The sequence below is a fragment of the Natator depressus genome, chromosome 7 (genome assembly GCF_965152275.1).
Source record: "Natator depressus isolate rNatDep1 chromosome 7, rNatDep2.hap1, whole genome shotgun sequence".
NCBI classification, from domain to species: domain Eukaryota; kingdom Metazoa; phylum Chordata; order Testudines; family Cheloniidae; genus Natator; species Natator depressus.
Genome location: NC_134240.1, coordinates 15,239,277 through 15,255,603, shown reverse-complemented (window position 1 = coordinate 15,255,603; position 16,327 = coordinate 15,239,277). Strand labels below are relative to the sequence as shown.

The following is a 16,327-nucleotide window of genomic DNA, read 5'->3' as shown; positions in this document are numbered from 1 at the left end:
CAAGACAAATCGCCCCCTTCACTCATCCATTAAACCTTTTCATGGTGACCATCGTCATCCTATTCATTCGATAGGCTTCTCTAGACATACAGCACTGGAAGAAGGGACTGTCTAGTTCTAAACTTCCCAATAAGGGAAAGTTCAGAGTTCATAAAAGAGATAGGATAGTACTTCCCCAAGTCAGGCACAGCACAAAACTTCCCCAGACACGCTCTGCTGCAATGCCTTTCAGTTTCAACCTGCTGTATACATGATGATCTAATCCAGGGTCTCTCTTTACCAGACAGACATTTCAACCACATGGAAGCATCCACAAGAAGATATGAGGAAACCAAACCTGATTTATAACCTCCTCAGATAAGGATCTGAATTCTAATGCTACCTCCTTGTGAAAGCCCTAGTTTGTTACTCTTCCGTATTTCTTTCCTCTTCATTTTATTTTCAGACTTAAGCAACTTACCCCATGTTGTTTTCAAGACGCTTTGTTTTGTAAAGGTGTACTGGGGTTCACCTTACACCAAGGCCAGAGAAAAGTACAGATTATAGGGAAGAATTCATTTAAATCTGATGTCAGAGCATGCTTTTAAACTAGATATCAGGCATTTAGAAAGTCTATGCATAAACTATTTTAGTTCTCAAAACTTCTGCAACCACCCTAGAACTCACTTGGGCTCAGTTACCTGTGGGTGATGCAATGTGAGACAATAGGCTTCAGCATATCAAAGAGCAAATAGTGAGCCATGGGTTGGTAGAAAATAATTTTGCTTTTTTATAACTCCATGTATCTTAAGTGACTTCTGTTAGAAGATATGCTGAGTAGGACAAGTGGCTTTCTCCTTGAGCATCTCAAGTGTAACTGTACATTTCAGTACAACCAATATAATGCAAGACAATTTAAAATGCTTAAAGATCTAACATTGGGACTGCTAGATTTCAGATTATTCTACAGTGAAAAGGTTTCTTGAAATCTAATATTAATTTTGGGCCCAATTCCGCAAGGCCCTGAGAGCCCTCTACTCCCCAGGACAGCAGTGGAAGTTCAAGACATGTATCATGCAGAATTGGTCCCTACATTTGCTTTAATAGAGCTAAAGGATCCATTGCATATAGGTACAAATGAAGAAACAAGTTAAGTTCAAGTATATTCCAAAAGCTTAAAGAGAACAGACAACACTGCACAAGTCAACGCACTGGAAAGAACAAATTTTATTTACTGACCACTAGATGTCAGCTTTTCAAACAGCACTGATGTTTGATACCAGTCAAAGTCAAGTGTCCCAGATTTCTAAATCCCTTAAATGGTATTAACTTAAAATAACCTGACCTCAGCATTGGGTGCTCCACAGTAGTTGATAATAAATTCCAACAGTGGACAACTACAAGCCAAAAATGGCAAGTGATTAAGTATAAATTGTGGGTCACTAATGTTTCATTAAAGATTACCATGAACTGATCAAAAAAAACAGAGTAGGAAATGGAAGGCAGCAGTTGAACATAGATATTTTTTGCCCTGAAACAATATTAGGAACAATAGGATTGTTCCAGTATCTTCTGTGTTATCAGTATATGTGTAAATTGACACAAGTGCCCATGAGTTTCATACAGTCGGGAGCTAACTAAGTTGTGGACTACGAATCACATATGCACACAGAACCAAATTCTACTCTTCAGTGAAATTGCGTGGGTTTAAAAGATGACAGTTTTGCACATAACCTGTACTTTACCCAGCATGTAACGGTGATGCAAACTGAGCTATTAAATCTTTCTTCATTTATATTGGAATAGTAAAATGTGGCTATTTACTGTGTAAATGCTTCTTCACTGTGACTAATCATTGAGAGACTACTCCAGTTCACTTGACAGGGGAATTGAGACTGACCACAATGGGACTTCGGCCTGTTTCAAAGGAATAGAATCAGGCCTTAATTATCTGAACTGACTGTATGAAAGAAAATCAATTATAGCAAAAAAGTGACAGCCCACTGTTGCCTAGCACCATTGCCAGGGTTCTTCTCTCCCTCTACACTACTGACAGTTTAGGACATACCATCTTTTTGTTTACTTTGTGGGCTTCAGAAAAATAATCAGCAGTATTTGTTACTTTATACTTACAGCTGACTTCTACTCCTGAGATTACAGTATTTAGTTTGGGAGTGGGGTGGGATACTTGTAAAGTATTAACTCTACAGACAACTTTACAAGCAAAAAGTTAAAATCATAGCTTTAAGATAAAATTGAGGCAAACACTAGGTCTTTGTGCAACAAAGGAGTAGGGCCACCACATGGCTTTCTTCAAGTGATATTTTCCTACAGGGGTGCTTTCTAGTTTAGAGTACTGTAGGCTTAACATGGGCTTTGACAGACTAAAAATATTTGGACTTTTAATTTTAATGTGAAGTGCTCCAGCCATATAATTTTAAGGTAAATATAGTTTATTTAGCACTGAAGCGGATGCTGTCAACATGCAGTAGTTAAATTACTCAAAGCAATTTCTTAGAAATGTAAAACTGAAAACTGTTCTCTGACCAGGTTTTAATGCTGAATTCACATGCAAGCTTGGCTCAGTAAGGGCAGCCATCACAGATAATTAAAATTAGATAAAAGTTTGCAAACACATATGGGAGATGAAATCTGGGGCCTAACAACACAGGACTGGATCTCACTAATCTTCTGTAGCAATACCCACATGAGCAGTCCCACTCAGCTTAATGGGCCAGATCCTCAGGTGGTGTAAATTACCATAGCTCCATTGACTTCTCTGCAGCCTACCAACGTTAATACTTACATGTAGTTTATTGAGTAGCACTGCATCTGTGGTGCTGTTAGCTCCTGGTTTTGCTGCTTTCCAGAACTGCTTCTGTGCAGAGTACCGGTTCATAGGGCATAGCTTAAACAGGCAGTCTACAAAAATACAGGAAATAAACTGAGAGACTGCTTTAGCAATTCCGAATTATCCACTTTTTTCCCCTTTTACTTTTAATATTGTCCAAACATTTCAGCTACAGGGAAAGGTTTACAAAACAGATTCCAGGAAAACTCTAAATCTCAGACTGTGATGCTTTTTTGGGTGACAGCAATGTTGCCCCATGAATGGTTTAAAAACAAAAACACACACACACACACACCCCCACACACACACCCCTGATGCTGCCAGACTTGTAAAGCAAGACCAGAGAAAGCTGAAACTTAACCAATTCCTGTCAAAAATGCTACCATGCGAAAAGGGGAATTTCAGTCAGTGGTTCAGCTAGGTAAAATTTCTCAAGCTTTTCCCATGCAAATAGGCAAACAAGATTTACCCAAGTCTTCAGAATCAACATATTTAAACTTTCACAATTACAGTACTTCCTCTCTGTAACACAGGGCTTTTGAATCTTGGATCAAAAAATGCTTTCCAACAGTGGGTAAGTTTCATTTTCCATACTGCACAGCTCAGGCAACTGAGGCAAAAAGACAAGTAAAGTGACATTTCCAAGGTCACACAGCAGTCAGAGTAGAGCCAAGCAGACTCGGTCCCCTGCCTTGTCTTCTTGACCATGGCATGGAAAAAAGTGTGTCAGTATGGACATTCCTAGTGTAACATTCCTAGTGAAGCACCGGCACCTGGGCACCAAAGCAAGAAACTTGGAGATCATACAGGAGAAGTATCATCTTTTACTGATTTCCTAGACACTGTTTAGGAAACATTCTGCTTTGCAAAAACTGGGTATGACAGCTGATTAGCCATGTTACAAATAAGTTTCTATATTAATGAGATGCTCACTGATCAGTAAAAACTAAGTTAGCTGCACTTTTTCCTCGTCAGTTGCTTAGCAACTGACAATGCAAAAATTAAATTAAGCTATTCAAATTTAGTGCCTGAAGTAAAGTAACAGAAGTTTAACAGCCAAAAGCAAAGGCAGCTGTTCCAGGCACCTCTTTGGCAATTATGTGGAAATAAAATTTGAGGCTGTTAGTTACACAATGAATTTAAAGGCAACCATTGTATTCATACAGAAGAGTAATGGAATTCGAAAGCTAGATAGTTAAGGGAATACCCATTTTAGAGTCTGTTCTGTAGACTGTAGAGTCTTTTTCCACAGGGACACCTAATGGAATAGGTGAGCTAATCCCCTGGAGAAAGAAGATAAACCAGCTGCAAGTCTAGTCATTTAACTTCATTGGAGATCTTTTATAGCCACTGCAGATGCACCTGGATGAAATTAATAGGAAACTTCAAGAAACACAGAGAACTAGCAGCACAAGTGGAAGGCAACACAATGAACCCAATTTTCAGAACTAGGCTAGAACAAGGTACACGCTAGGTGGCCAAATGGTGGTTCATTATAATAAGAAATGAAGTAGAGTCATATTGAGCTAATTTGGGGATATGCACTGATATGGGCAATAGAAAGGACTCAAGTACATCAGTTCATAGGGCCACTTAACTATTGATTCATAGCCTTCAGATGCATAACAGCTGTGAGAAATGCAGTGTGCACTAAGCTTTCAAGTTATGTTCTTTCCCAGAGAGTTGCATTTTTAATTTACATAAAAATGATTCATGGAGATTGACAGCAGAGAACAGGATTTAAAAGCCATTGTAAGTTGGTACTTTCAACTAAAACTATGCATTGTAAGCAACACACCTGTAATAAGAATTTCTATTTCTGCTTGAGCCATCAGTTCACACAGTGCCAGCAATTAACACACAGCATTGCACAGCAGAATTAATCACACACTCTGTCTTTAGTCACAGAGCAAGTGCATTTCTGAAGCCAGAAGTGTTGTATTTTGAAGTCAGGCTGAACTTTAAAATGGATGTCAGCAAAATAAATCCCTTGGTAGTGTTTTCTTATTCTTAAAAGAAACACATGATGTAATAGAGGGGAAAATAATGCAAAATAGTTTGCCCACATTCTGTCTCTATTTAAAAAGCTAGAAATCTAAAGCGAACATTAAAAGCATTTGACCCTCCTATTTGAATATTTGTTTTGTGAAATCTAATTCTTACGTGCTTGAGGTAAACATAGCCTTATTTGCCAACCACCAGCCAAATACAAAATCATTCTAATATGGATGTATCTTATTCAGGGATTACACCCTGACCTTAATGGATTTTATGGCCCTGGGATCTCTAAACTGCATGAGCCTATGAACCTGCTAATTTTATCTTTATCTCTGTCCTAGCTGTACATCAGTCATGGCTAACAGTACAGAAGAGCAGGTTTGATTGTGGCAGTATTCAACACAATGCAATCCATTACAGTACAGGTGTTTGTGGAACAAAGATAACACCTGTCAACCATGAATTAAAAACTTCAACACTCCTGAAAGGTAGATGGTTACATCCATTTTAAAAGGTCCACAAATGGAGGCACAAAGAGGCTCCGTCTACACTATGAGCTAGGGCTAGGATTCCCAGCTCATGTAGATATATCCACGCTACTGCTCATCGGAGCGAGCATGCTAAAAATAGTACGGTAGCCATAGTAGCATGGGCAGTGGTGGGACGATGCAAGCCACCCTGAGTGAAAACCCACCTGAAGCCTATGGTACACACTCAGGGCTGAGAGCACCTGCCATTGCTGCTGCTACCTATGCGGCCACGGATACACCACTATTTTTAGCATGCAGGCTCACATCAAAGCTAACGTGAGTATGTCTATGCAAGCTAGGAATCACGCCCCAGCTCCAGATGTGGACGTAGCCTGAGTTAATGGCAGAAGTCAAAACAGAATCTTTAGCACAAGTTCCCAGCTTCCCGCCACAGGAAACCCTCTTTCCCCTTGGATAAATCTTTATCATACTTTGAGTCATTCTGAAGAAAAAAAAATTCTTCTATTAAGTAACCTAACCTGATAGAATACAGTTTCCTGTGCTGGTGACTAAAACAAAGATTGTAATTGACTCAGTGGAAGGGGAGACCTAATTAAAGAGGTCAAAGCAGCAAGATTACAGTTTTCCAAGGACTGAGGGTGGAAATTCTCCATATTCAAAAATTTCTTCACAGTAGATATCAACACTGCAAGGGCAATGGGCGAGAGAGTTATGCATTGTTGCACTCGCTAGTGATGCTTTCCCCCGTGTTTAGCAATATCCCCAGAAGATACCATGACCATTCCCTGATGTTTCCAATATTGATTTCCTCTCACTTGACTACTGTGCTGGCCTTGGTGATAAATATAAATACACACCAAAATTACATTAAAAGAGCAATAGGTTGCAAAATCAAACACTCAAAAGTTAGGAAATGCCAGAATTAAGATCACCTGTGCAACCTTAATTCACCTCTCCCCTTTGTTTATATGTATCACAATAGTTTGAATTATGTGACCACATTCTGTTTTTTTCCCCGGGAGCCCTGCCTCATTCAGTGCTCAGAAAGGATAGCACTTATTTAATGAGCAGCTATTCAGTATTTTATTTTCTCCTTGTTTAATTTGTTGCTAAAATTTTAGGCATATTAATTCATGTCCGCTCTGAAAACAGATTTAATAATTTCCTAATGGGCTTTTCAGTAGCTTTTTGGAGAGGAGAGAGATAGATTAAGGTAAAAAAATATTCACTAAATTTAGATGTCCAATCTGAACTGATTTTTCAGAGTGAGTATTCAGCATTATATAGCACTTTATATGTTCGGAGAATAGCTCCCATTGAATTCAGTTGCAGCTGTGAGCATTCAGCACTTCTGCAAATCAGGCTCTAGAGTCTCAAGTCAGACACTCAGAAAATGAGGACCGTACAATTTGCAACTACCTCTGAAACAACTGGTTTAAGCAACCTGACTAGCATCATAAAACAACTGTTTGTCAGCAGCAAGGATAGAATACAGTTTCCCAGGACAGCATTCAACTCTCTTAACCAGGAGATCATCCTTTCTCTTCCTGCAATCCCCTACTTCGTTCACTAGACATGTTCCAAGGGGACCCTGGTGCACATCTAAATAGAGTGCATCAGATTGCAGCCCCTCCTCCTGCACCTGTTACTGAGGTCCTAGCTGAACTTTTCCCACACCTCCTGATCCTGGCACACTCCATCCCTGGCCCCACAAAGTTGCAGGCCCTCCTTGTCAACCTCCTTCTGGCAATGGCCAGATGGCCATCCATCATACCAAGAGGAAGAAGTTGGATGGGAGGTTGAAGGGGTACTCTGCGACTGTGGGGCCTATTTCTATTCCCTTGCTCAGTCACATCTCCAAGCGGAGTTCCTCTGGGTAGTGTCCACTGACCCCCTTAGATGCCTTCGATGAATAGTGGACGCAGTCAGTGGTTCTCTCTTCCATGTCCCCTTCTGGTTACCTCATTTTCACCTTTACTCCCATCCCTGTTTTTTCATTTGTTGTCCCCTGCAATTACTTGTGGCCTGGATTCACTGCCCATCTCCTTCGGTTAAGAGGAAAGGCCTTTAGCTATGAGCAGACTTAGGCTCATAATCTCCTGGAACCACAATAGGTACATCCCCCCTCAGATTCAGCAACAAATGAGGGAACGGTCCTACAGACCACAACAGTCTCCTTCAATACTTAACCCTGACGTATCCCAAGAGCAGGTCCATCCTGCATACTGAGTAAGGCAGGGGTCCAATGGGAAAAAATAGTACGTGATCATGTAATTAGAGACTGTCTTAATGTATTGGCACAAAGAGACCAAAGTAAGGTTGCACAGGCAACCTTAATTCTGGCATTTCCTAACTTCTGAGTGCTTGACTTTGAGGCTTAATAATGTTCTTTAAAACAGAGGAATTTTTTGCACCTGGGTTTTGAAAAAAACAAATGAAAACATAAATTCAATCATATAACATCATACTGCCACCTACATGGCTCATCAGCAGGGTTGGAACCTTGGATCCACGATGTAGACCTCACCCACTTGAGCTTGGGTTGCCAATTGTCTAATCACACAAACCCAAACACCCTTGCCCCCACCCACTGCCCCAAGGCCCCACCCCACTCACTCCATCGCTCGCTCTCCCCACCTTCACTTGCTTTCACTGGGCTGGGGCAGGAGTGCGGGAGGGGGTGAGGGATGCAGGCTCTGGGAGGAAGTTTGGGTGTAGGAGGGGGATCTGGGCTGGAGTAGGGGTGCAGGAGAGGATGTAGGCTCCGGCCGGGAGGCGCATACCTCAGGCGGCGGTACTGCGGGGCTAAGGCAGGCCCCCTGCCTGCCCTGGCCCCATGCTGCTCCCAGAAGTGGCCAGCACATGCCTGCGGGAAGCAGGGGGTCTCCACAAGTGCTGCCCTCGCAGTTCCCATTGGCCGAAGTTCCCGGCTAATGGGCGCTGCGGAGTCAGCGCTGCAGGCAGGGACAGCGTGCAGAGACCCTGTCCTCCCCAAGGGCCACAGGGAAGTGCCATCCACTTTGGGAGCGGCATGGATCCAGGGCAGGCAGTGAAGGACCAGTCAGGTTTCAGTGCTAGTGGGCCCAAATGACATGGATTCTGCTCCCCTGGGTTTCAGTCCATGTCCCTTCCATGAAGATTATGGAAATTTTTTAGTTTGGCCCAGGCTCTATATTTACTACCTCGCTCACCATTTTTGCAAATGGCCACAATTACTTTAGGTTTTTAAGGGGCCACCTCTACATATTTGTGTTAATTGTCCGCTTGATTATTTTGAAGTAGAGCACCCGGAACACTTTGACCAAGGCATAAGGAAAGTGCTTCGTAAAGATCCTTTATGTACCAATGGATACCCTCCAAAAACTACTGCAACTAAAATACTATCCCTCCCCCTCAAAAAAAAAAAAAAAAAAAGCCTTTCAAACAGGAAATCTACAAAATATGAAATACTTGAGTAAGTCAGCTACAGAATTGCTGAGCATTTCATACCAACATAGCTGTTTCCTCATTTCTTGATAAAAATCAATTGAACTCCTATTACAGAGAGTTACTAAAATTCAAAGAAAATTAACAGTTCCCGAGTGAATTTTAACAGTTCCCTTTCACCCTCTTCAGTTCCTGAGGCCAGAGTTTATTCAAATGAGCTGTTATTGAAAGAATTTTAATTTGTCTTTTTAAGGCAAAAAAGAAGCTTTAAAAAGGAAGAAGTAGAAAAATTTAAGTTGACATCAGAAAGCAACTGTAAGATCTCAAAACGACATGCCTGTGAAATTATCATAACTTAAATATATACACAGCATATCAACAGATAAAAAATCCATTTATGTTGAAAACTGAATGAAGATCTCTGAGTGAAAGCAAAGTCTTTTCAAGCAGCGGAGCATTAAGAACAATGATCAAAACTTATTCACCCGCAGATCAGTTCCATCTTCTCAAAAACCCCAGGTCTGATTACCACATTGTCTACTTCTATACCTCTGCCTTGCTAGACTTGAAATGATTCTATATCAGTCAAGGAGCTTCAGAGAATTTAGCATAAAATGGGCTGTAGAAAAATGCAGAGTATTAATCTTTTACGGATTTCCATGCAGAAAAAACATCTGCTTCCATTGAAAGAATTACGGTCTTTGTCAAGGGAAAACTTGCCTTTTCCCTTGCTGGTTTGGGGTTGAGTGCCCCAAAACAAGCTTTTCTATCAAGTAAGGTGGCATCAATACATTTCAAAAACGTTTTCTTCCTAGGAGGCATTAAAATAATAAATAAAATAAATGCTCAGCATCCCAGCCCACTAATGGCAAGGCAATGACTGGAAAAAATTTATGTATAGGCCAGTGGAAGCGTATTTATATTCTAAATGATGAGGACCTGCAGTTTAATTCCCTGTATCACTGCCAGATCACCCAACACTCAGAATTCAATAGTGCTAGATTAATTACATGACAATACATATGAGGGGTTTATGCTGCTCTGAAAACCATGTTATTTAAGCGAAGTATCTTGCATGGCTTCAGAGCTTTCAACTTGATCTTTTAAAATAAAGGAAGCCACTCATTAATACATCTCACCAACATATACCCCTCTTCACCACAGTTCAACCGAAAGGCTGTATAAAGGATTCTTGGACACAGTTTAATTGTTTTGTACAACTAAGCCAGAGATAACCACCCCAGTGGATACCGAGGAGACATTGGGCAACCAGCCTCGTGCCATTTCTCCTCTGCCACAGTTTATGCTCACGGAAGCTGCTACCTAAATTTTCAAAGTCTTACCAGTATAGAAGCCAGCACTGTTAGCATTAGCAACTTTGTTGGATGGTGTATTGGAGTTCAAATGAGAAAGGCAGCAGCAGAGTCAGTTCAAACCATACGGAAATTTGACACACCTCGAAGATGGTTGGTAAGTGGTAAACTGTTAGTGATTACTAGATACTAGCACTACATAGCCTGGGATGCTCGTTAAGTTAGCTCAGCAAGACAGTGCTAGCAAAAGGCCTTGGCCGTAATCTGATTCCAACAAAAGAGACATCGGGAAATAACTACGAAAATAAACATCTACTGAAGAACCCAAGGCAGTTGAGTGCAGATCATAAGTAAATATTTTTATTTATGAACAAAGGCCAGGAGGCATACAAGCAGCAAGCTGGTTTCTGCTTTGACAAGACAGAGGATCATTTAGTAACCTGAGATACAGCGTAAGGTGAGAGAGAACTCAAACGAGGCCCAAAAGAAAAGATGGATAGAAAAGGGAAAACAGCTGGAGTCCCATCACAAGAGAGGGATGGCAAATGAACGTGATTCGTGCAGCTCCAGACACATAAGCAGATGCAAGGTCAGCAGAAGGAAGGGAGAACAAGTACTGATCTAGTCATACTTGAAAAACTTGACAGAGAATCAGACTCAAGGGCAACCAGTTTTCGAGAGGTAACACCGAAAAGGCCACCGAGAAACAGAGCAAAAGTTATCGGAGACTGGTGACTTCACAGTGAGGAACGTAAGCTATATAAAGAAACAAAAACACAGCATGTTGCTTGTTGAGAACCAGTACAAAGGATGTTATGATGAGTATGCCAGATACCCTTAAGAACATAGACTATGAACAGTGGGAGGTATTTTACACAAAATCAAATTAGAACAGTCAAAGTGATTCATGTTAACCCCCCAGCTTCAGGGATCTGTGAAGTCAACCAAAATACTTCCATAAATCCTTCTGATGCCCAAATGCAAGTGAGGAACAAAGATGGATATTAAAAACAAAAACCAAAAGACTAATTTACAATGACTAATTTGGCATCTCTGCCCGTCCATGAATTGCTCAAAAAACAACTTACAACTTTTGTGTTTGTTCACTAAGCTAAATTATTCACTGAAATACCGAATCGAAACATATCAACAATGCATGTTTTGGAACACAAGGAATCGCATAGTAGGTGTTTCATGGACAGATTTCACAACTTCATGTAGCATTTTAACGGACTTTCCTTGGTTTTCATCATCTGTTATCAGCTTAACTTTGCCATTTCACAATTCAGCTTGCCCTTCATTACCTAGGCAGTCAAGAATGCAGCTCCTTAACCGTTTCCATAAACTAGGCTGTTCCAAGGCACAAGAGACCAGTCTTAAATGTGAACCTTGGAACACTGGCCGGCCACAATGAAAGAAAGACAGAATGCAATGGATGTGATTTAATTATGCCACAGCTTTATTGGTTTAAAATATCTGGGAGTAACCGGCAATAAATGTTATGATGCAGGTCACCATCATTTCCATAACCATTTACACATAATCCCCAATCTGGTCTCAGCCATCCTGTTTTTGGGACCTCACCACCCTCCCCTTGCATCAAGGGAAAAGGGGGCTATAAAAGGGGGCGGGTGGTCAGCTCCCTGCTGTTCCAGACGTAGGAGTTCCAACTTCCCCTTCCTCAACTCCCTTACAGGATGCTTTCCTTCAAATCTGTTTCCATTTCATTTTATCTAGCAATCGTATCCTCCACATAAGGAGGATATGCATGAGACATTATCATGAGTGTTAAATGTTAAATTGTGATGATTATAACCTAACCGCCCACCCCCAACCCCCACTCCACCCTACTGGGTTCCAGATCTGCTGTGGCAGGAAAAAAATACCAACCCACCTCACTCAAATAATCTGGCAGTGAGTGAAAAATTCCTTCCCAGCCTCCAAGGTAAAAGGGGACTCATGTAATGTCCACAGTAGTCATGAGAAAACATGGTCCTTGTGTAAATTTTGTGGGTGGGTGGGTGCTGTCAGCCCAGTCCCTGTAAAAGAGGGCTTCTTGGGGGCTGTATAGGATATAAATACGACGCCCCCATTCTTCTGGTCAGCAGGAAGGGCAATGAGCCTCCCTGACCTGGTGCCAGCTGCTTCCTGCCCATCCCTACAAACTTCTGCCAAATCTCTCTTGTCCCACTGTGTGGGAGGGGGTGGGGGGGTGAAGGGGGGGGGAGAGGGAGAGAGACTTATAGGACAACACCCCTTTTCTTCTGGCCAATCAAACAAGGACCCTCCTGTATGGAGGCTATGGTGAGCACATTCTTTTCTCACCACCTTGGAGGTTTTTTGTTCAATCCATACTACAGAGTTGGAGATGCGGGGGGATTATTGACAGGGAGGGGATTAGCCAATTAGTTTACTTATCTATTTCATTTTAAATTTTCCCTATCTGGCCCCTTAGATTTCAGTCTCACCTTTCATTCTTTACCTTACTTCACTTCCTCCACTTTGCCTGCTCTTCTGGCACAGAGCTTTTGCTCACAAGTGCTGGCACTGAATTCTTTAATTAAAAAAGCATAGCACTAAAGCGGGAGGGTTTATCCTGGATGAGGAATGGAGGGCTGTTACACAGAGGTTATAAGCACAGCAAGAAAAAGTAGATCAAATCTCAATTGAAGCCTAATGGCATGTCCCTTTTAAGCAGTTTAAAGAGAGTCTGATTATGTTATGGACAGTCAGAGCTGAAGTGACTGAGCACAGTAATAAAAAATGTGTCTATTTAAGAGTCCTTTGTTGTGAGTCATAAGAAACTATGATGGGCCACCACAACTAAAAATAGTGGAAAACCAAAGGCCAATATTTCCAACCAGTAGCTTAATATTTCTATGTTTTTAAAATAAGAATTTGGCCACTACAACAAGATAAAAACAAACAAACAGATAGAGGGAACTCAAAACACCTCATATCATTATGGAAATCAGAGTTAAAAAGGGGAATATCCTAAGAGATTAAGAAACTGAATCAGATGCATTAATAACTGGTAAGTCTAATGTGACTGTGGTGCACAATAACATCCATATGAGAACTTGTTTAAAGTGCCCCTCATTGTGTCCCAGAAAACAAAACATTCACCTCTCCATGGCTCTGCTGTCCCCCGCACCTGTGGCTTATGCCCTTCCTACTTCTTCTTTAAAGATCACTTCTTCTGTACCACCACTTCTCCTCTCCTCCACACAGCCCACAAAGGACTTTCAGTCATAAGAAGTGACACTACCAACACCACAGATGGCACCCGATGCTTCACAGGGTGGAGAATACAACATCCGGCAAGATGTGTGCAGCACAGATGTCAACAAGTTAATGATAAAAAGATATATCTTATAATTTTGGACAGAGTCAAGCAGCATCATTTGACAGATGCCAGCAGCGCAGAGGAGGGAATGTGCCAGATGTGGACAGTCTTGACTTAATTTTAGAAGATGACAGCCCAGAGGTGAGTGGAATACAATAATGCTGCTGAACTCTGCCATGTTGTGCTTCCATACAAGGAGCAAAACTAGCACCTACAGTCTAAAATGAGCTGTGTTAGACTTGGGAAAGCAACAGGTAGAAAAAACAAAAAAGGAGTAAAGTTTTTCCGTTCACCCCACCCCGACCCCTAGCCCATTCTCTGTTTGAGGTTTCCACAGCCTTTATGGAAGCCCAACTATCTCTCTCAAAAAATCTCTCCAGCAACCAGCATTCTTTTGGCTGAGCACGAGAAAATACTCCTGCTGAAACGTATCAGATGCTGCTGCTCGGATCTGTCCAATATCACTTAGGGTGCAAGCCACTCCCCTTCTCAAGAATGCAGCACCCAAGAGTTCACTCGAGCATGCAACTAACTAAAACTGGGCCAGCCCCCACATTATGTAGTTTTAGAGCTTAAAAAAAAAATCTTGTGTTCCAAAGTGCACAAAGAAGTTTACATTAAAAAGTATTGACTGTAACCATCAGTCCTGCTGTGTGGTGTCAGCCTAAGTAACATGGTATATACTTAAAAGGTCTTCATACCAAGCACTCCTACAATCCACTATACCCCGGGTTCACAGCGATGAGTTAAATTCTGGCCTCGCTGCAGCTGAAATAAGTTCTATAGCTTTAGAGATCAAAAACGAAAGTGGAAAATAGTCCCTAAACTAGTTAAACAGCCCCTTCCAGGAACAGCTAAAAGCAATGCTTTACCAAATAAGGCAAGTGAAAGCTAAAAGCCAGAAAAAAAAAAAAAAAAAAAAAACAGACCCATGTTGTATCTTTCAAAAAAGTCAGACAGCTGGATAACAAAAATGTGAGTGCGCCAGTTTTACTAAAGTGGATTGCAAATGGGAAGAACAAATGTTCAGAAACCATGAACGGAAGCAAGGGCTGCCAAGCAGGGGCCAGAAGGCATTCCTCCCAGGCTGCCGGAGCCTAAACCATGTTTTTAATAAAGTACAATTTTGAAAAAAAAAATAAACGAAATATATCTCTAGAGCAAACAAGAATTAATTCAGGGAAGGCCCATGGCCTGTGTTATACAAGAAGTCGGACTAGAGGACTACAGTGGTCCCTTCGAGTCTTATCAATCTAAACAATGCACCATCATCTTCTTATGTGGGCTGTGAGGTTATCAGGGTCTCGCTCCTGTAAGAAACTGTTAGGGGGTGCTCGGCATCCCAGACGAGGCACTCCGCACTTCACAGGAGTGAGCCCTAAAAGTCTAAGTTGCACTGTGCATCCTGGACTGCCATATATTGACACTGGTTCACAAGATGGTATAAATTCTACTGGACAAGGGAGGTGCAATATTAAGATAGAGTTACTTACCAATGGAAATAAATTCTTCCCATTTAAAAACCAAGGGATTTATTGGGTTTTTGTTTGTTTAAACATTACAGCAGACTTCGACAACTTATTTTAGACTAGGTTCTACACCAGAGACTTTATAGCGGCACAGCTGTACCTATGCAGCTGTGCTGCTGTAAGATCTGTCGTATGCGGCTCTATGCCGACAGGAGAGAGCTCTCCCACTGACATAATTAAACTACCTCAAACGAGCAGTGGTAGCTAGGTCAGCAGAAGCAGCTCTCCCGCCAACATAGCGCTGTGCACACTACCACTTATGCTGGCGAAATTTATGTTGCTGGGGGGGGGTTCCCCTACATCCCCGAGCAACATAGTTTTGCCAGTATAAGTGGTTGTGTAGATATAGCCTTAGTTTCTCTTTTCTCGTCTACAAAGGAAGAAGGGACAGAGAAGAAAGCTAAAAATGTAGTTTTGATACCTTCCCTATCTCAGAGAATAAACAAGGTTGGCACCAATATTTTAATCATCAATGGCCCTGGACAGAATTTTCTTTTCTTTGCTGGCTTTGTTTCCACCTGCCTTGAAAGAGCAATTTGCAAGTGCTCAAAGTACATTCCAAAACTGATCATTTCCCCCCCCCCCCCCCCAACTTCTGGCCAACCCCATTACACAAATTTCAAGAGCTGCACTGTTTTTTATGTACTCCTGCCTTTAGCAACTAACAGCACGGAGCATTAGATGTAAATTCTGCTCCTAACACAGGAGACAATTCTGCTCCTTAACATTTTTTTCCTCCTGCTAACTGTAAGATCTTCTTTCCAATGTACATCGCACAGTGCAGCTTCTTGGGTCCCTGGGCTTGTGATGGCTGAGTATGTGTTAATGAAAAACACATGGCATCATGGGCCATGGCATCATGCAGCATGGATAGTATCATATGCAGAATTCAGACGTGTAGCAAAAGTCTAGAGGTAACTTGTAAGTTTCAGTCAATTTTCTTTTAGCTTCTTTGTCCAACTATTAAGTGGCTAAAGTGCCAAATGGTTCCTCTGAGTGCAACAAATTAATGTGACAATGCCTGCCTTATTTCCCTGAATCTTCTAGAGTTGAAACAGAAAGCCAAGAGCGAGTACTAGTGGATGGTAGCATATGAAGGAGCAAGCAATAGACTTTAAGATCTTCAATCTATCAGAAGAACAGCATGTGCACGAGCACATCTCCTTTAGTGCACCATAAGGAATACACCGCCTTTTAAACCAAGATACAGTAATTCAGGGGAAAAATCTGTGGGCACAAGCAAAGCAACTTCAACACATAAGTGTCCAATTCTGAAGGCTGGTTAATGAATGTGCCTTCTAGAAGAACATAATGTTTGCTATCCTTTGAATTAAAAGCCTTATTTTTTCGCTGCCTTCTTACATGAAGTGAGTAATCCACATCAAGTTTATTCC

General features: G+C 41.5%; 1 protein-coding gene across 6 annotated transcripts in view; it reads right to left on the bottom strand.

The window, feature by feature from the left end:
- The window catches only part of ITPR1 (inositol 1,4,5-trisphosphate receptor type 1), a 255,631-nt gene that overhangs the window by 180,294 nt on the left and 59,010 nt on the right, over positions 1-16,327 (bottom strand). For all 6 annotated transcript variants that reach the window (XM_074957539.1, XM_074957538.1, XM_074957540.1 and 3 more), the window contains one exon: positions 2,786-2,901. In XM_074957539.1, coding sequence (XP_074813640.1) covers positions 2,786-2,901 — 116 coding nt within the window. The remainder of the gene's footprint in view (positions 1-2,785; positions 2,902-16,327) is intronic.